Source organism: Piliocolobus tephrosceles, chromosome 18 (assembly GCF_002776525.5).
Source record: "Piliocolobus tephrosceles isolate RC106 chromosome 18, ASM277652v3, whole genome shotgun sequence".
Classification (NCBI taxonomy): Eukaryota; Metazoa; Chordata; class Mammalia; order Primates; family Cercopithecidae; genus Piliocolobus; species Piliocolobus tephrosceles.
In genome coordinates this window covers 55,706,385-55,727,653 of record NC_045451.1, presented here as the reverse complement: position 1 = coordinate 55,727,653, position 21,269 = coordinate 55,706,385, and the positions used below count along the sequence as shown (strand labels likewise).

The 21,269-nt window shown below is 36.0% G+C and overlaps 1 protein-coding gene and 1 non-coding gene across 2 annotated transcripts in view; one reads left to right on the top strand and one right to left on the bottom strand.

The window, feature by feature from the left end:
• TAF4B (TATA-box binding protein associated factor 4b) overlaps positions 1–21,269 on the top strand; it is a 154,997-nt gene that overhangs the window by 115,951 nt on the left and 17,777 nt on the right. The window contains exon 14 of the mRNA XM_023207757.2: positions 7,529–7,633. Coding sequence (XP_023063525.1) covers positions 7,529–7,633 — 105 coding nt within the window. The remainder of the gene's footprint in view (positions 1–7,528; positions 7,634–21,269) is intronic.
• LOC111539797 lies at positions 17,732–17,837 on the bottom strand. Its single transcript, XR_002730784.1, has one exon. It is a non-coding gene; the product is annotated as a U6 spliceosomal RNA (small nuclear RNA).

The window sequence follows — 21,269 nt, the reverse complement described above, 5'->3', positions numbered from 1 at the left end:
GAAGAAAACAGAGGAAGTGCTTCAGGACATATTTTATGTCAGGAAAATATTTTATGAATAAGACCTCAAAAGTGCATGTAACAAAAGCAAAAATGGATTATGTTAAATGAAAACCTTTTGCATAGCAAAGGAAACAATCCACAGAGTAAAAAAAATAGACTACAGAATGGGGAGAAATATTTGCAAACTATTCATCTGATAGTGGATTAATATCCAGAATATACAAAGAACTCAAGCATCTCAACAGCAAAAAAATCAGTCTGATTAACAGATTGGCAAATGAGCCAGGTGCAATGGCTTATGCCTGTACTCTCCACACTTCAGAAGGAAGAGGTAGGAGGATCACTTGGAGCCAGGAGTTTGAGATCAGCCTGGGCAACCTAGTGATTCCCCATCTCTACAGAAAATTTAGAACTGAAGGTTAGCCATGTATGGTGGCATAGGCCTGTAGTCCTAGCTACTTGGAAGGCGTAAGTAGTGTGATCACTTGAGCCTAGGAGGTTGAGGCTGCTGTGAGCCATGATCATGGTACTACATTCTATCCTGGGTAATAGAGTGAGACCCTGTCTCTAGAAAAAAAAAAATTAAAAACAAACAAATGAGCAAATGATCAGAATAGACATTTCTCAAAAGAAGACATGCAAACAGCCACCAGGTATAGGAAGAAATGTTCTATGCCACTAATCATCAGAGAAATGAAAATTAAAACCACAACTAGATATCATTCGACCCCAGTGAAGATGGCTATTACCAAAAAGACAAAAAATGAGAAAATGCTATCAAGGATCCAGGGAAGAGGGAATTCGGTGAGAATGTAAACTAGTATAGCCACTGTGGAGAATGGCATGGAGGTTCCTCTTAAAACTACAAATACCGTATGATCCAGCAATCCCAGTACTGAGAAAGGAAAAGAAATCAGTATGTCACAGAGACATCTGTACCCCCATGTTCATTTCAGCACTATACATATTAAATATAGAATCAAGCCAGGTACTCAACACCAGATGAATGGATAAAGAAAATGTGCCATATATACACAGTAGAATACTATTCAGCCATAAAAAAGAATGATATCTTGTCATTTATGACAACATGGATGGAACCTGGAGGACATATGTTAAGTATTCCAGGAAAAATTAAACACGATATGTTTTCACTGATCTGTGAAAACTAAAACAAAGTTGGTCCCATAGAAGTAAAAAGGAGAACAGAGAATAGTAGAGGATGGAAAGGGTCTGGGGGAAAAGGGAATAAGGAAAGATTTGTTAAAGGCTACAAAATTACAGCTAGATAGGAGAAATAAGTTCTACAGCACTGTAGGATGACTATAGTTAATAATACATAGTTTCAAGTAGCTACAAGGAGGCTAATAAAATGTTCTTGACATAAAAATATAAATATTTGAGATGACGGATATACTAATTACCCTCATCTGATCACTGTGTATTTATTGCAATATCAGTAAGTACCTATAAATATGTACAATTATGTGTCAGACTTAGTAAAAATTAATTAATATTCAGTAATCAGCTATACTTTTAAACACCAGCAACAAACAGAAAATAAAATAAATAAGATATTAAAGGATCATAAATCTAACATATGCAAATAAAGTTTTAATGAAATATATATGATTGATGTAAAAAATGATGATTGGTGAAATTCATTAAGGATAAATTGAGATTTACCATATGCATGGATTAGAAAAATTAACACCAGAGATTTTCAATGTATGTACGTGTAATATATAAGACAACTACAGCAAAATATGGAGGATAAAGAGTCATATATATGTCCAAGGCTTTTATATTCCACTTGAAGTGGTAAAATATTGATGTTGAGCAGACTGAAAATTTAAGTACGTATATTGTAATCCCTAGAGCCACCACTAAAATTAATATAAAACATTTAGAGTTAATATAAAATACAGTAGATAAATTAAAATGGTAAAAAGTTTGAAATAATTCCAAGTGGAAAAAGGGAAACAGAAATGAAAAACAGAGGGAACATACAGAAAACAAAACGATAGATCTAAATCTAATCATTAATTGTTACATGAAGTGGAAATGATTCAAATATACCAATTAAAAGATAGAGACTCTCAGGATGGATTAAAAATCTGTAATGGAACTTTAAGCAACTCAAATCGCAGGTAATGATATAGGTTAGCTAGATTAACAAGATGGGAGAAAATGCTTACATTAGAAAAGAAGAAAGACTTCAAATCAATAATTTAAACTTCCTTGAGAAACTGAAATGGAAACAGCAATATAGACCCAAACCAAGCAGAAGGAAGCACATATCTTTGAGTACTCATCAATGACTTTGGAAAAAACTTCCCCAAAACTGGTTCTTTGATCAACAATATTGACCACTTTTCGTAAGACTGAGAAAGGAAAAAACAAAGAAGAGAAATCACTAATAATGCTCTGTTGCCCAGGCTGTAATGCAATGGTGAGATGTCAGCTCAGTGCACCTCCCATCCAGAGTTGAGATCCCATAAGCCCAGGAGGTAAAGGTTGCAGTAAGATGAGATCGCATCACTACATTCCAGCCTAGACAACAGAGTGAGACCCTGTCCCCCCCGCCACACCCCTCTCCCCAAAAGCAAATATAGCACATAAGTTTGCAGAAGTTTGGCAACTTAGATAGATTAAATGACCAATACCTCGAAAAGCACAAACTATCAAAACTTAGCCAACGTGATACGGTTCTGTAATCTTTTTTATTTTTCTAGTTCTGTAATTATTAAACAAATTGAATTTGTAATTAAAACCTTCTAAGAGAGATACCAGCACAGATTTTTAGTAAATTCTACCGAACATTTACAGAAGAATTAATACCACTTCTACACAGCCTCTTCCAGAAAATTGAAGAGACAGAAACACTTCCAGTTCATTTTATGAGGTCATTGTTTCCTTAATAGTTAAACCCACAAAGATGTTACAAAACAAGAAAACTGCAGGCTGATATCTCTTATGAACATAGATATAAACATCCCAAACAAAATGTTAGCAAATCAAATCTAGTTTAGATTTGATATAAAAAGAATGTATTGATATTTGACATATAAAAGAATAATATACCATGACTATGTGTATTATATTCCAGAAATGAAAAGCTGCTTTAATATTTGAAAATCAGTCAGTATAATCTATCATATTAATAGTCTTAAGAAACACCATGTGATCCTATCAATTAATTTAGAAATATGTTTGATAAAATTTAAAATCCATTAATGACTGAAAACTCTCAGGAATCTAAGAATAGAAGAGACTTCCTTGGCTGGACATGATGGCTCATGCCTGTAATCCCGGCACTTTGGGAGGCCAAGGCCAGTGGATAGCTTGAGACCAGGAGTTCAAGACCAGCCTGGGCAACATAGCGAGATTCCTGTCTCTATTAAAGTAAGACATTTTAAAAAGGAAGAGGTTTCCTCAGGCTGATAAAGGATAGCTTTAAAAACCCTGCTAATATCGTTCTTAATGGTGACTGAATGCTTTCTTCCAATGATTAGGAAAAAGGCAAAGATACTTGCTTTTACCACTACTATTCAGCATTATAGTTTAAGTCCTTATCAGTACAATGAGGCAGGAACGACACATAGATTGGAGACATGGAAATAAAGTAGCTTGTCCTTTAATTCTTTTAAGTGTGTTTTCCATAGAGCAAAAGTTTTAAATTTTGATGCAGTCCAATTTGCCGTTTTTTTCTCTTATAGATATGCATTGGGTGTCATGTTCAAGGACTCTTTGCTGGACCCCAAGTCATGTTCTCCTATGGTTTTTTCCTATACATTTTTATAGTTTTACATTTGTATTTTAAGTTATTTTTTGTATAAGGTGTGAAGTTTGGATCCAGAATGAATTTAAAAATTTTTTTTGCACGTGAGTATTCAATTGTTCCAACATTTGATGTTTGTTTGAGATGGAGTCTGACTCTGTTGCCCAAGTTGGAGTGCACTGGTACGATCTCGTCTGACTGCAGCCTCCGCTTCTTGGGTTCAAGCAATTCTCCTGCCTCAGCCTCCCAAGTAGCTGGGATTACAGGCGTGCCCACCATGCCCAGCTACTTTTTGTATTTTTTAGTAGAGACGGGGTTTTACCATGTTGGCCAGGCTGGTGTCGAACTCCTGACCTCAAGTGATCCGCCCACCTTGAACTCTCAAAATATTGGGATTACAGGCATGAGCCACAGCGCCCAGCCCCACAACTTTTGTATAAAAGACTATGCCAGACACTAAAGTGGTAAGAATAGACTTTAATCAGCTCCTGCCTTTCCATAGAGGCTGGAAGATGGGGCCTTATCGTCAGATGTTGGATGGAACAAATAGTAAATTCTTCTGGCAATCTTCAGTTTTTTCAGTTAGGCTCTTTAAGGAAGTTAAGGCCATCCTACAGTGGTGGCCTTGAGCTGTTAGAAACTGTGTTAATGTTTTTTAGGCCAAGGTTCAGGCCTCGTTGAAAAGAGGATTCAGAAGTTTGGTCAAGGAGAGAATTTTTGTCATTTCTCAACTGCATTCCTTTCCCACCTGGCCAAAAATCAATTGGCCATATTTATATGCATCTTATTTGTGGATTCTCTGTTTTGTTCTGTTAACCTATTTGTCTGTCCCTTTGCCAGTATTACATTATTTTGATTACTGTAGCCTTACAGGAAGTCTTAAAATTGCATGGTGTTATTCTTCCAATTTTGTCCTTCTTAAAAAAATGATTTTAGCTATTCTAGTTTTTTTTTTCCATATAAACTTTAGAATCAACTTATCCATATCCACAACAAAATTTTATTAGAATTGTGTTAAGTCTGTGGATAAAGTAATTTGAAGAGAATTGAAATCTTTGTTGAGTCTTACAAGCCTGGACACCACATGTCTCTTTATTTATTTATTTATTATTTCTTTCATAGGCATTTTGTGATTTATAGCGTAGAAATACCTATATGTGTTAGATTTATATCTCCATATTTCATTTGGGAGAGAGCAATTATAAATGACATTTAAAAATTTTAAGTTTCCAATTGTACCTTAATGGTGTTTAGAACTTAATTATTGCATGTGTCAACCTTACATCTTGTAATAATTATCTTGCTAAACTCACTTATCAGTCTTAGGAGGATTTTTTTATATATAGATAACTTGGGGTTTTCTGGATACATAATCATATCATTTGCAATCCTGTTTCCACAGGCAAGCCTCTAACTCAATGGCTATTTTTATTGAACTGAGGTTACTTATTGTAGTCTTTATTCTTGATAAATGCCAGTTTTGCATTAATGCTCAGAACTGCCTCCTTTTCTGGTTAAAAGTGCCTGGTTTTACTCTTTTGTGCTTGCCAAGATACATTGGTTTTGAGAAAGCTTGTTATAAATACAGGGCCAATGAAAACTATGGTCAGTTTCCATTTTTGTTCGATTTTTGCAAAATTTTCTGAAATTTTGTGTGAGAGACTTCAGAAAAGCAAAGTATAATTTGCAGAATGGGAGAAAATGTTACACTACACATAGGGGAATTTGAAGACGGTGGTCAGTTTAAAAGTCTTTTATTTGGTGTGGCTATCTTGCAGATGCCATTTCTCTACAGGGAAGGACTTTAGAATAAAGCTTGTTTGATTTGTACTGCAGGGTAGATTAACTAAAATCATTATTTTGTCACCTAGAAGTTCTGAATTGTGGCAGCATTAGACTCTAAAACTGTATTTTTTAGTAAAAAGGCCAGCAGCAACAAAAAAGATATTTTAGAACTTATGAAAACACTTTTCTAACAGTTTATTTATAAGTAAACACACAGTTTAAAAGGATTTCTGTCCTGTAATTTGTGGAGCAAGTGGAAAATGGTTCTTAGTTCATTTTCTTTGATTAATTGTTGTCTTAGTTCATTCGGGCTGCTATAATGAAATATCTTAGACTGGGTAGCTTATAAACAGCAGAATTTTGTTTCTCACAGTTCTAGAGGCTAGGAAGTCCAAGATCAAGGTGCCAGCAGATTCGGTGTCTGGTTAGAGCCTACTTTTACTTCACTATGTTCTCACCTGGTGGAAGGGGTGAGGGGTTTCTCTTAAGTCTCTTTTTTAAGGATACTAAGTCTCCACCCTCATAATTTAATCACCTTCCAGAGGCCCCATCTCTTAATACCAGTCACCCTGGGTGTTAGGATTTAAACATGAGAAGTTTAGAGGGATACAGATGTTCAGGACGTAGCAATTATTTTCTGCTTTACTAAAGATTCAGTTACCTTTTCAGTTATTCATTCTTTCCCCTAATATTAAAATAATCTGAAGTAATCTTAAAGTGGAATTTATGTACTTGGTATCTCCTTAAGACTGACCATTTCGCCACAGACTACTTTTTGTTTTCAACCTGCTCTATTTTAAACATGTGCTAAAAATTTTTGGTTAGTACTCTTTTGAAAGAATATTCTCAATATATGTATAGGGTTTCTCAACAGGTTACTTTCAGTTGACTGTCTTCATCTTGTTTCAATATGTGACTGTTAACCAGCCCCAGATTCTTTCCTCTTTTCCCTCCATAGTATTAATAATAACATTTTGATGGGAACTGAACATTATTCCTCTCTTCTGAAAAAGCTTAGGGATTTATCTAGTGGTGTTCTATTTTGACTTTCTCACCTTGGTGTTTTTTTGTTTTTTTTTAAATTGAATACCTAATTTGACACTCAGTTGCCTCAATGAAATAATACAGTTTCTGCCTTTTAATAGGACATCTTTCATGCATACCCGTGTATAGTTTTGCCCACATATGAAAACATTATACCATATCGAGTTGGGCATTCTTGATTAAGTATGGCGAAAGGTATACAACAAAATAGTACTAAATCACTTTAGAATTTTGCCATGAAGGTTATAGAGTAAATTGAAGACTTTTATTTGCAAATGAGAAAGTGTGATGTACCAAAGAGGTTTTTAATGAGAGCATTTTGCTCCGCGTGCTGTTCCCACCACTTACTACTTGTGTGGTGCCTTTTATGAAGTTGTGCTAACCTCTTAGAGCCTTACTGTCTCCATTAATAAAAATAGGATGATGTATAATTTTTATATTATAGTAATCACCTTTCAATATGATTGTGAGAGTTAAGAAAGTTCCTTGTAAATTACATAGCATAGTAGTACTGTGTGCTATAATGTATAAAACCTGTCTTTATTTTAAAGTAAATTTAGTCTGAAATGGTTGGCTATAGTTTGACCAATCTCTCTCTAACTTACTGTTCAACTTACTCTTCAGGCATTTCTCATCTGTGGTTATACTGGGAGAAATTAAGCTTTAGATGCCTTTCTTCTTTTCTGTACTTCTCCTTTACCGGAGGTCTGCCTCTTCCATATAGAGATTAAGAACTAAAGAGTTTGTTGGAGTAAAAGAATCAGAAAATGTGCCCTTGGCTGTTATGGGAATCTAATGTTTATTTTATATTGTAACTTTTTTTGGTGAATGCAGAAATAGGCTTAGTAATCAGTTTCTTTTCCCCTCTGAGCATGAATGTGTATAAACATTGATTTTGTTTTCTTCTGTCTTCTAGTTACAGCAATTGGAACTTGCACAGATACAGCATAGAGATGCTAACCTCACAGCTCTTGCAGCTATTGGACCAAGGAAGAAGAGACCACTAGAATCTGGAATTGAGGTATTGAAATAAGGTTCATTATTTTATTTTTAATGTCAAGAAAGCAAGCCAAAAAGAAGCAAAGACTTAAAAATAGTTTACCCTGTTATGCATGTTGTTGCTGCCAGACACTTCTTAAAATTCATCTTTTCCAATTTTATAAAATCTTAATTTTTGCCAGGTTTTAAAGATGTGTATAACCTTGAACTTGTTACTTATTTCATACTACTTGTTACTTATTTCACACTTTTTCTTCCCCCATCTCCAGTCATATTGAGTCTTCCAGTATTTAAATTTTTTTTATTTCTGTACATTGTTTTTAGTGTTTTTATGCAATCCTGTTCCCTCTGTCTAAATCTGGCTAATCTTGTAAGACTGAATCAGCCCTCTTATTTCTTCCATAAACCCTGACTCTTCATTCCCATACCAGCTTCTCCTTTTCTGAGTACATGTATTTGCATGGCATTAATTGTTTCCTTGTATGAACATTTTCTCTTCTGTTAGATTATAAACTTTTTGAGCAAGGACTATAATATTAGTCTTTTGTATTCCCCATACAATAGGCACATGTATACTCAATAAATAACCTTAATAATTTGGTTAACACCAAGAAAGGATCTTACTCACATCTTCAGAGTAATTATTTAAGATAATATTAGGTCTGGGCACGGTGGCTGACGCCTGTAATTCCAGCACTTTGGGGGGCCAAGGTGGGCAGATCATGAGGTCAGAAGATCAAGACCATCCAGGCTAACACGGTGAATCCCCATCTCTACTAAAAACATAAAAAATTAGCTGGGCGTGGTGGCGGGCGCCTATAGTCCCAGCTACTCGGGAGGCTGAGGCAGGAGAATGGCGTGAACATGGGAGATAGAGGTTGCAGTGAGCCGAGATCGCACCACTGCACTCCAGCCTGGGCAACAGAGTGAGACTCCGTCTCAAAAAAAAAAAAAAAAATGATAATATGATAATATTAGCGTTTTGGCTTTAGGAGCAATCATCAGGGCTGAGATAGAGGTATGGTATGCTAAGGGCTCTGAGATAAGGTCAGCAATAAAAGAGCCATAGCTCATCTTTTACTTCTCTCCTGCCTCACCAGATGTAACCACTGTTAAGCTTTTCGCATATCCTTCCAGGAATTTGTTATGAATATGGGCACATGTATGACATGCATTCACAAATCTACATGTGTGGTTTTTAGTTAAATGTGATCCAACTGTACCTATTATTATGCCCTTAATATTTTCCCCCTTTCCACAGTCTACCTCATGTAATTTACTTGCATACTTTTTAAGGGTATATGACATTACTGTATTTAAACCATCATTTATTCAGCCAACCCTCCAGTGGACATTTAGGTTGTTTCCAGGTTTTTGCCTTTATTGCCTCAGATAACATTTTTGTACTTATATTGTTGTGTGCTTGTACAATGTAAGTACAGGCAAAATTCGTAGAAATGGAATTCCTGACTTAAAGGGTATGAACATTAGGAAAAACTCTATGGGAAAAATTCAAATAGATACAAAGGTAGAGAAAGCAGTATAATGAACCCTCATATGGTTGTGAAAGTTAAGAAAGGGCTTTGTGAATTATATAACATAGTAGAACTGTGTCTTACTGCCTTTATTTTAAAGTAATTTTCTTTATATCTGAAATGGTTGACTGTAGCTTGACCAGTCTCTCTCATACTATTCAGCTTATTCTTCAAGTATTTCTTATCTGTGCTTATACTGTTATATATAGCACTGCCCTGCTCCAGCGACCATCAATTATTTTATTTATTTATTCATTTATGTATGTATGTATGTATGCATGCATGTATGTATGTATGTAGAGATAGGTCTTGTTCTGTCACCCAGGATGGAGTGGCACAATCTTGGCTCACTGCAGCCTCAACTTTCCAGGCTCAAGCAATCATGTCACCTCTCACCCACCCAAGTAGCTGAGCTATAGGCACACACCACCATGCCTGGCTAATTTTTTTTTTTTTTGGTAGAGATGGAGTTTTGCCATGTTGCCCAGCTTGGTCTCGAACTCCTGAGCTCGAGCAATTCACCCACCTTGGCCTCCCAAAGTGCTAGGATTGCAGGTGTGAGCTACCTCACCTGGACAGGACCATCAATATATGCTTAATCTTGTTTCATTTTATTTGTATCAACTTTCTTAGATTAAAATTTTCATCCCTTGGATTATTTTAAAGTCATTCCTACACTCAGCATTATTTAATACATAAATATTATTTGTTGCTCATGATTTTTATTAACTATTTAAAAATTACCCTCTAAGTTGAATCAGTTTTTATATTCATTAATGTGCCTATCTCACCACACTCCCATTAACACTGGGAACTATCTTTGCCATCTCATGACTGAAAACGCAAGTTTTTATAGAGTGTTAAGTTATGAGTAAGTTGAGCAACTTTTCATGTATAAATAGGCACTTTCAATTTATTTTTAAATCCATTAAGGAAATAGAGCAACTCATTTTCCCTAGCCCCATTTTCTTTTTTTTTCTATTTATTTATGTATTTATTCATTTATTTATTTTGATTTTTTATTATACTTTATGTTCTAGGGTACATGTGCACAACTTGCAGGTTTGTTACATATGTATACATGTGTCATGTAGGTGTGCTGCACCCATTAACTCGTCATTTACATGAGGTATATCTCCTAATGCTATCCCTCCCCCCTCCCCTGCCCCACAACAGGCCCTGGTGTGTGATGTTCCCCTTCCTGTGTCCAAGTGATCTCATTGTTCAGTTCCCACCTATGAGTGAGAACAAGCGGTGTTTGGTTTTCTGTTCTTGCAATAGTTTGCTGAGAATGATGGTTTCCAGCTGCATCCATGTCCCTACAAAGGACATGAACTCATCCTTTTTTATGGCTACATAGTATTCCATGGTGTGTATGTGCCACATTTTCTTAATCCACTCTGTCATTGATGGACATTTGGGTTGGTTCCCAGTCTTTGCTATTGTGAATAGTGCCGCAGTAAACATGTGTACATGTGTCTTTAGAGCAGCATGATTTATAATCCTTTGGGTATATACCCAGTAGTGGGATGACTGGGTCACATGGTATTTCTAGTTCTAGATCCTTGAGGAATCACCACACTGTCTTCTACAATGGTTGAACTAGTTTACAGTCCCACCAACAGTGTAAAAGTGTTCCTATTTCTCCACATCCTCTCCAGCACCTGTTGTTTTCCTGACTTTTTAATAATTGCCATTCTAACTGGTGTGAGATGGTATCTCATTGTGGTTTTGACTTGCATTTCTCTGATGTCTAGTGATAATGAGCAATTATTCATGTGTGTGTTGGCTGCATAAATGCCTTCTTTTGAGAAGTGTTCATATCCTTTGCCCACTTTTTGATGGGGTTGTTTTTTTCTTATAAATTTGTTTGAGTTCTTGGTAGGTTCTGGATATTAGCCCTTTGTCGGATGAGTAGATTGCAAAAATTTTCTCTCATTCTGTAGGTTCCCTTTTCACTCTGATGGTAGTTTCTTTTGCTGTACAGAAGCTCTTTAGTTTAATTAGATCCCATTTGTCAATTTTGACTTTTGTTGCCATTGCTTTTGGTGTTTTAGACATGAAGTCCTTGCCCATGCCTGTGTCCCGAATGGTATTGCCTAGGTTTTCTTCTAGGGTTTTTATGGTTTTAGGTCTAACATTTAAGTCTCTAATCCATCTTGAATTAATTTTTGTATAAGGAGTAAGGAAGGGATCCAGTTTCAGCTTTCTACTTATGGCTAGCCAGTTTTCCCAGCACCATTTATTAAATAGAGAACCCTTTCCCCATTTCTTGTTTTTGTCAGGTTTGTCAAAGATCAGATGGTTGTAGATGTGTGGTATTATTTCTGAGGGCTCTATTCTGTTCCGTTGTTCTATATCTCTGTTTTGGTACCAGTACCATGCTGTTTTGGTTACTGTAGCCTTGTAGTATAGTTTGAAGTCAGGTAACGTGATGCCTCCAGCTTTGTTCTTTTGACTTAGATTATTGTCTTGGCAAAGTGGGCTCTTTTTTGGTTCCATATGACTTTTAAAGGTTTTTTTCCAGTTCTGTGAAGGAAGTCTTTGGTAGCTTAATGGGGATGACTTGAATCTATAAATTACCTTGGGCAGTATGGCCATTTTCATGATATTGATTCTTCCTATCCATGAGCATGGAATGTTCTTCCATTTGTGTCCTCTTTTATTTCAGTGAGCAGTGGTTTGTAGTTCTCCTTGAAAGATGTCCTTCACATCCCTTGTAAGTTGGATTCCTAGGTATGTTATTCTCTTTGAAGCAAGTGTGAATGGGAGTTCATTTATAATTTGGCTCTCTGTTTGTCTGTTATTGGTGTATAAGAATGCTTGTGATTTTTGCACATTGATTTTGTATCCTGAGACTTTGCTGAAGTTACTTATCAGCTTAAGGAGATTTTGGTTTCTAGCCCCATTTTCTTTCAGTTTGTCTGGACTTCATTCATCTAAAAGTTTTTATTTTTCCTTTAAAGAATGCCACAGTCTTTCATTTTTTTATTTTTGTCTTTTGGGTTTATATTCTATTTAGAAGGCCCTTTCTTAAGTAGAATTATGTGCTACTACTTTTATCATTTCACTTTTTTTTTTTTTTGAGATGGAGTCTCGCTCTGTTGCCCAGGCTGGAGTGCAGTGGCGTGATCTCGGCTCACTGCAAGCTCCGCCTCCTGGGTTCATGCCATTCTCCTGCCTCAGCCTCCCGAGTAGCTGGGACTACAGGTGCCCACCACCACACCTGGCTAATTTTTTTTTTTGTATTTTTAGTAAGCATAAATCTTTGATTCATAATGAACTCGAGTAAGAGTTGACGTGTGGATTTCGCTTTAGTCCCTCAGTCCTCTCTCATTTTCCCTTAGGCTAGCTAATTGTCCCAACACCATTTACTCAATAATTCTTTCCCTGCTGATTTGAAATGCCACCTTTATCACACACAATTGTATATGAAAAATACAAGTTCTCATATGTATTTAGGTCTGTTTCTGTACACTCTGAACCAGAGTTATCTAATAGAACTTTGTATGATTTTGAAAATGTTTGTGTCTGCAGTGTCCTGAATAGCCAGATATGGCTGTTGAGATCTTGAAATGTGGCTAGTGAGACTAGAATAAATTTTTAATTTTTTAGTTTAATATAAATTTTAATAGTCATATGCTGCTAGTGGCCACTATATTGGGCAGCACTGCAGGACTGCCCAATATAGTAGCCCCGTATAGTTCTGTTTATGACTATTTATATATTAGTATCAAACTTTTTTAATCATCTTATTTTTATGTGTATAATTAAGTAGTGTTAAACACATTCACATTGTTGAAAAGACCTCCAAAACCTTCTCATCTTGTAAAACTAAAATTCTGTACCCGGTAAACAATTCCCCATTTCTCCACCAGCCTCTGGTAACCACAATTCTACTTTCTGTTTCTATGAGTTTGATTACTTAAGTACCTGAGATTAATTTTAATTTTTTTTTTTTTTTTTGGTAGAGACATGGGTCTCACTGTGTTGCCCAGGCTGGCCTTGAACTCCTGGCCTCAAGCAGTCCTCCCACTTCTGCCTCCCAAAGTGCTGGGATTATAGGCATGAGCCATGCTGTTGGCCCCAAATCTTAATGTAATATGTTTAAAAGTATGGAAAAACTGGCCAGGCATGATGGTTCACACCTGTAATCCTAGCACATTGGGAGGGTGAGGTGGGCAGATTGCTTGAGGTCAGGAGTTTGAGACCAGCCTGTCCAACATGGTGAAACTGTGTCTCTATTAAAAATACAAAAAGTAGCTGGGCGTGGTGGCACGTGCCTGTAGTCCCAGCTACTTGGGGGTTTGAGACAGGAGAATCACTTGAACCTGGGAGGCAGAGGTTGCTGTGGGCTGAGATCACATCACTCCATTCCAGCCTGGGCGACAGAGTGAGACTCCATCTCAAAAAAAGAAAAGTATGGAAAAACTGGTTCAGCACAGAATTTATCTTCTACTAGAAACAACTCTACTGAGTTGTTCTAGTACAGAAAAACTCACTGCCCTTTGTTTTTGGTCCATTTGTATATGATGTGTATAAATATTTTATTTAAATTGGGGTGTGCTATTTCATCATTAAATATATTCCTATAAATATGCCTTGTTAGCATATATTTTCTTTTGTGGCAAGAATAGTTATTTGTAACTTTTTTTCCTCAATATATTTATAATATTATAATTCCTTTGAGAGTGAATTATAGGTATGTCTAAGTTCCTGACTTACTTGTCTACTATAGTAACGTTATACAACACATTCTGTTAAATGTTTGCTTTGTGAGGGATCATCAGAGCACATGGGATAAGTACATGTGCTTTGAACTCAGAAAATTCTGGTTTTGCTTCTTGACTCTGTTAAGCTTTATAACCTTGGATGAGTTCTTTAAACCCCATACCTCTCTTATCCCCACCTGTAAAATGGGCATATTGCCTGTCTTAAGGATTGGTTTATGTGAAGTACTTAATTAGTGCCTGGCCTCAAGTAAGTGCTTAATTAATTGTCATAGTTGTAATCGTAGTAATAATGCCATTATTTCAGCTTTTAATAGTGTTTTATCAGTAGCATTAATGGCCCATAGTGAATTTGAAATGTTAATCATTAATCTCTTCTGAGCATCAATTCTTATTCTCATTTGAATTTGTGACAAATTTTAGAGAATACTTTCTAATTTAAAGTAAACAAATTTTTAGGTGTTTTTATTTATTATGTGTTTTAATCTGAGAAAATCCATTGGTTAGGGAGAAAACTGAATGTGCTATTTGTGTTCAATGATAAAAACCATTATGTGATTTCTCTACAATAAAATGCAAAATTATTTAATTTTTAGTTTCAAAACAGATGTTTACTAACTTGGATATAAATATATTGAATTGTCTGTCACTTGGTGCTTCTTTAGTTTTGAGAACTCAGGCATGCATATTTTTCCCTGTATTTCCTGGACTTTAAGCTGAGATACTGGTCAGACTTTTAAATATAATCAGTCCTTTGTATCTGTGGGTTCTCTCCACATCTGTGTATTCAACCAACTGCAGATCAAAATTATTCACAGGAAAAAACACCACATAATAAAAAATAACACTACAACAATTAAAAACTATACTAAGTTGAAAAATACAGTCTTACACTATTTATATAGCATTTACGTTGTATTATTTAGTATAAGTAATCCAGAAGTAATTTCAAGTTTACGGGAAGATGTCCATAGGTTACATGCAAATATTATGCCATTTTATATCAGGGACTTGAGCGTCTTTGGTTTTTGGTATCTGTATCTTGGTGCCAGTCCCCCAAGGATACTAAGGGATGACTATAATGTCAACTTGAATTGAAAATGTATGTTTCTTTAATCAGCTGGCGACATTTTTAGTACAATTCTTATTTTGAAATTAGCTGAACACTAGTTTCCTTGTTGATTTTTTATTCATAGTGTTTTAACTTTAAAGGCATTTTTCTTTTCAAAATGAGAGAAAGGCTGTGTGCAGTGGCTCATGCCTGTAATCTCAGCATTTTGAGAGGCTGAGGAGGGTGGGTCACAAAACCCTGTCTCTACAAAAAAAAAAAAAAAACAGTGCGTGGTGGTGTGTGCCTGTAGTTCCAGCTATTTGGGGGGTTTAGGAGGGAGGATAGCTTGGCCCAGAAGGTCAAGGCTGCAGTGAGCTGTGATCAGGCCACTGCACTCCAGCCTGGGTGACACAGCAAGACCCTGCCTAAGAATAAAATAAGAGAAAAAAGGAGAGAGACTTTCGATGTTTAGGTAAACTGCTGATTTGCAGTAGTTACAATTGTTAAAAACCCTTTATTCACTTGCTTTATTTCTTCACAAATAACACAAAAATGATGTATGAAACCATTTTTACTGTCAATATTCTGTACTCTGGAAACAAAGGCTTTACTTTTTGTTTGCTTCTCTCTTTATCAATGGGAACCTGAAATCTTAACATGTTTGAGTTAAATTCTTTAGAATCAGCCTATAATCCCAGAGGAAAGTGGGAGTAGAATCTAGTTCTTCAGAGGGTAACTCTTTAATTTTAATGCAGGTTTTTTCTTACTAAAAGGGAGCACTGTCAGTTGGGAAGACTGAATGGAATGATGGTAGTTTTTTTAAAAATGTAACATTTAAAAACATAACACTTTAGCATTTGAAGATTACCTTTATTGTTGCTAAGAAATTGGAGAAATTAGTTTTAGACCTTTGTCCTTGAGTATTTTTTGTTGTGATAAAGCAAAACTTTTCTCATTAAACATGGTATACTTGTATAATTTATATATTAACCTAGCCTTTGGAAATTTACACTTGATATTCTCTGAAGTCTTGGTAAAATTGAATAGCATCTGCCACTATCTCCTCATGTTATCCTGACAAAAGAGCAGCAAGTATCAATTACAATTTTGAATAAGATATTTATACCATAAGCTTATTGGCTAGTGAGTCACAGGAGGGTGGAGAAATAGTTAAAATGTACTATTTGGGAGTGCTTTGAAATGTGTCCTTTTCTTTTACTTCCGTGGCTTGAAGTTACATGTATGAAATTAGTTTTTAAATTAATGTAGGCCATACAGATATTGATACAGTAAAATAAAACCTACTTAAAGATTTAGAGTATTTGTATTGTATGTGTGTGTTGTGTATGTGTATTACATCGGTGATGTGTTTGGGGTTCTTTGGAATTGTAAAACATTAATCACTTTACTTCCTGTGTTAATTAGAGATCCTTGGATTAGAAAGGATCTCTTTTCCCCCATTAGCTATACTTTCAAATATTTTGCATGCCTTATTAATGATCCAACATGAATAACAATGTTTATTTATTTATTTATTTTTGAGACGGAGTCTCGCTCTGTCGCCCAGGCTGGCGTGCAGTGGCGCAATCTCACTCACTGCAAGCTCCGCCTCCCGGGTTCACGCCATTCTCCTGCCTTAGCCTCCCGAGTAGCTGGGACTGCAGGCACCTGCCACCACGCCTGGCTAATTTTTTTTTTCAAAGATAAGTTGTACTTTAACCTTACATAATACCATGTCTAAAAAATTGTACAAAATCAATTTTTGGAGCTATGAAAGTATACTACATGAATCTGATTTTCAGCAGGCAGCAGAAGCTTCCTGCTTGTAACCAAAAAGTAAGTCTGGGAAGCTAGAAGGGAGTGTCTTGTAGAGGAGGGATGATACTGGAGAGGGATCTGTCCATGAACAGTGGGAACTCTGATGATTGTCATGTGTGTCATGGTAAGAGGAAAAAGCAGGAGGCAGAGTGAGACGGAGTCCATAGCTTTGTCATCTTCAGAGAACGTGGTAGTAGCGATTTGTGGACTTAATTCTTTTCTACACTATTGTCTTTCCATGAATCACTTCAGTATGTAGTAAGATAGGGCTTCCAAAGCAGCAGACTTGTGGTGGTCTTCTCGAACTCAGTGCTGTACATAGTTCTTTGACTGTACCTGATATAATGTTTTTGGTTTTGTTTTTTTTTTGAGATGGGGTCTTGCTTTATCACCCAGGCTGGAGAGCAGTGGGTGCAATCTCCGCTCACTGCAACCTCCACTTCCCAGGCTCACGCCATCCTCCCACCTCAACCTTCTGAGTAACTGGGACCACAGGCACATGCCACCTCACCTGATGCCACTGCTGATTTGCATTAGTTACAGTTGTTAAAAACCCTTTATTCACTTACTTTATTTCTTCACAAATAACACAAAAAATGATATATGATCATCTTTTTTTATGATCATCAAAAAGTTACAGAATTTTTTGTGTTTTTAGTTGTGACCAGGTTTCACCATGTTACCCAGGCTGGTCTCAAATTCCTGAACTCAGGTGATCCACTGCCTCGGCCTCCTAAAGTACTTGGATTACAGATGTGAGCCACTGCACCTGGCCTATTATTTTATTTTTATTTCTTAACTTCTTTATTTCCACTGATTTTATAAAGGAAGAGTTACAGACTTATTAAAACCAGATCTCTTTGGATTGTAATATTTAGAGTAGATTTGAGGAATAACTTCCTGACAGTGTTTAAACTAGCATGAATTTACCTCAGTGTACAATCTCCAACATGTTTTCCAACGCCAACGTTTTATGAAATATATGTAAAAATGTGGAATGCTTCATGAACTTGCTTGTTATCTTGTGCAGGGGCCATGCTAATCTTCTCTGTATCGTTCCAGTTTTAGTATATGTGCTGCCAAAGTGAGCACACCAGCATTCTTTAAGTTTCTCTAAAATGATGTGGAATCTCCCTAAAAGAGTAATAAAAGAAGGTAGATTGCTCAGTCAACAAATGATTATTGATTTAGGGGGAAAGGAAGGGGGATCTCCTATGTCTGCCATGCTTTTAAGATAGTACTGCTTAAAGCAAGGGGTATAGATAGCTTTTTATTTGAGAGGAGGGAATGTTTAACTATTTTCACATTTAAAATGTCCAAGTGGTGTAGAAGAGTATTTTTTCCCTTGTAAGGAAACAATAGAAGAATATTTAAAACAGCTTTTCCTTGGATATTCTTTCTGAAAATTTCCATGCATATATTAGGTTAAACCATATGAACTTGCCGTTTTTTTAGGTGAACAGTTGTTAATTAAGTATTGGCAGTTTCAGATAGTTCAACCTAATACAATCATTTTATATATGTGCTTTAAAAATATATATGTAATAATCACAGTTTACCTTTATCACAGTTAGAATGTATTATCTTCATTAGTCCTCATAATTCCTCTGTAAGATCATACTATTGTTTTCCTCAAATGAAAAAATTGTGATATAGAGAGGATTAGTTGCTTACTTGAAGTTCTATAATTAGTAAGTAGAAGAACCCAAGTACATGTCCAAAGAAATGTGTGCTTTTAAGTGCTATAATGGGATCATCCTAAAAGCAGTATTCTATAATTTGTGGGACAATGTGTCTTGGACATTAATGGGATTCTCCAGAAGGAGCATAACAGTAGGATATACATATATACATGTATGTACAGGGATATTAAAAATGAGAATTGGCTCACATGATTATGGAAGCTGAGAAGTCTCACGCTATGCTGTCTACAACCTGGAGACCCAGGTAAGTTGTTGGTATAATTCTGTCTGAATGCGAAGTCCTGAGAAACAGGGGAGCCAGTGGTGTGGTGTAATTCTCAGTCCAAGCTGGAAGGCCTGAGAATGGGGATGGGGAATTAACTGGAGGTGGGTCACTGGTGTAAATACTGGAATGAGAACCTGGAGCTCTGATGTCTGAAGGCAGAAGATGCATGTACGAGCTCTAGAAGAGAGAGTGAGTTTGTGCTTTCTTTACCTTTTCGTTCTATCCAGGTCCTCAACTGATTGAGTCATGCATCCTTACATTGATAAGGGTGGTTCTTTATTCAGTCTACTGATTCAAATGCTAATCTCTTCCCGAAACACTCTTATAGACACACAGAAACAATGTTTTACCAGCTATCTGGGTAACCCTTAGCCCAGTCAAGTTGGCACATAAAATTAACCATCATAGACATTTTCCCATACTGGTACATATCCACTGATAGCCATTTAGAATATTTTCATTTGTTTATTATAAATAATGAGCATCCTGTTTTATCTTCATGTAATCATTTGTTTTACAGGATTGATTTCTAGAAGTGGAACTTCTAGGTCCATGGATATGCACAAAATGTAATAGACACTCATAATGCTTACCAAAAGCATTCCAAAAGTTTCCACTGCTGATTGAGTGCCTATTTCTCCATTTTCATGCTAGTGACAGATATGATCAATCATTTAAAAATGTTTGTCACTGCAATTTTTTATTTATTGCATCTCTACCATTCCTTTGTGCTCTCTTCAAAGGTCAAAGTTCTGTTTTTACATGGAAACATGGTGTAGAAGTGTTGAACAACCTCTAAAATACCCTATATGAGAAATACTTAGATTTTAAGACATTTATTTAAGTATTAAAATCATTTAGGGATCGTTTTTTTTTTATAACTTAGAAATATGTACATTTTCAAGTAGAGAATCAGGTTGAATTCTTATGGATATTTAAATGATCTTAAGTAGGTGTCATTTTCTTTACCATATTTGCTAGTTTTCATCATTTGAGGATAGGGTTAGATTATAATTGAAATACTAAGCGAGAAATTATTTTGGAAAACCCAAAGGCTTAAAACCTTTTGGGGATAAACAGTATTTCTTAAAGATAATTGTCTGTTTCTCGTTGTTGTTACAGGTGATTCTTCACTCTGAAAAGGTACATAAGTAATTTAACTAAAAGTCTGTTCACATGAAAGGCCCAGCTTTAATTTGCATTTCCTTAAGGGGCACAGGTAGCAATCACTCTTTACCTCCATTCCCTTCCACTAGGCTACAGGGGACCATAGTTTTCTGAAGGGTTCCTTATTTATTTATAGCTGACTTATTAGATGTTTAAACAGATTTATTATCATCTAACTCTTTGGATAAATACATAGATTCAGCAGAATTTAGAACGTGCTGTTGCCTTAGACAAAGCAGCTCTTTATATTTTAAGATTTTTTTTGTTTGTTTTTTACATTCTGTTTTATTCACACTTCATGAACAAATCTCCCTTGCTATTCATAAATGACCTAAACATAAATCTGAATTTTAGTTGGGTCTTTAAAATTTTCCAAAGACTTAAAAGTTGACTCTTTATCGGCTATCTCTATGGACTTACTGTGAAATATGTTAAATTGCATATTATTGGCTTATTGTTTCTTCACAAGTCCCACATAAATGACAGAGGCTGAAAACATATATTAACAAAAATAAAGAAGAAAGGGGAAGAATGGCAGTAAGGGTATTCAGTAGAATTTGAAAGTTGATTCAAACTAGTGACTAGAGGCATTCATCCTGAGAAAAATAACTAGCCTAAGAGAGGAGAGAGGAAGCCTGAAATACTAATAGTCAGTTGCATTACTTTTAAATAGCAACAGATTGGCAAGGATCACCTGATATTTGAGGAAAAACCTTTATGTGAAAGATAAAAGGGAGAATATGGAAGAAAAACAAGGCATGAAGCAGAAGGAAACTGAAAAAAGGGAAAAGAAAGGAAATGGAATATTTTGCAACCATTACACTAGACTAGAAGGCTATTTGAAAGAAAAGCAGTTGGGGAAAATGAAATACGCTGTTGGAAATGTAAGGTATAGTGAAAGAAATAAGCAATGATAGAAGAGTTAGAAGTTAAAACTCGGGACTGCTCCAAGAAAGTTGTTTGTTTTTAAGACAAAGATGGTGTGCCGGACTTGTATTGTGCCAGACTAGCTAAGCTGGAACTGTTTCCCAGATTTCTTTTCCCTTTTTTCTTTTGCATTGTTAGCAAGGGCCATGAAGCATTTTGACTTTGAAAGGTAAATGTGAAACTGCAGACATATTCTTATGCTTAGAAGATCAGGGAGAGGACAACAGATGCTGTTGCAGCTCAAAGGCGTTGCTGGCATGGGCTGGCATAGGCATTGCCCAACAGCTGGGCTCCTTAGCTCCTCTTCTCTTTTGGCTCCTCTGAACCCTGGGCCAGACCTAGCACCAGATGCAGAGTTACAGCTGAACATGAACTGTTTAACTAGATTAACAATGACAGCTGGCCAAATCTCTGGTAATGCCATATTTTGTATCATTGCTAGTCTTCTCTGGTCAAATACTA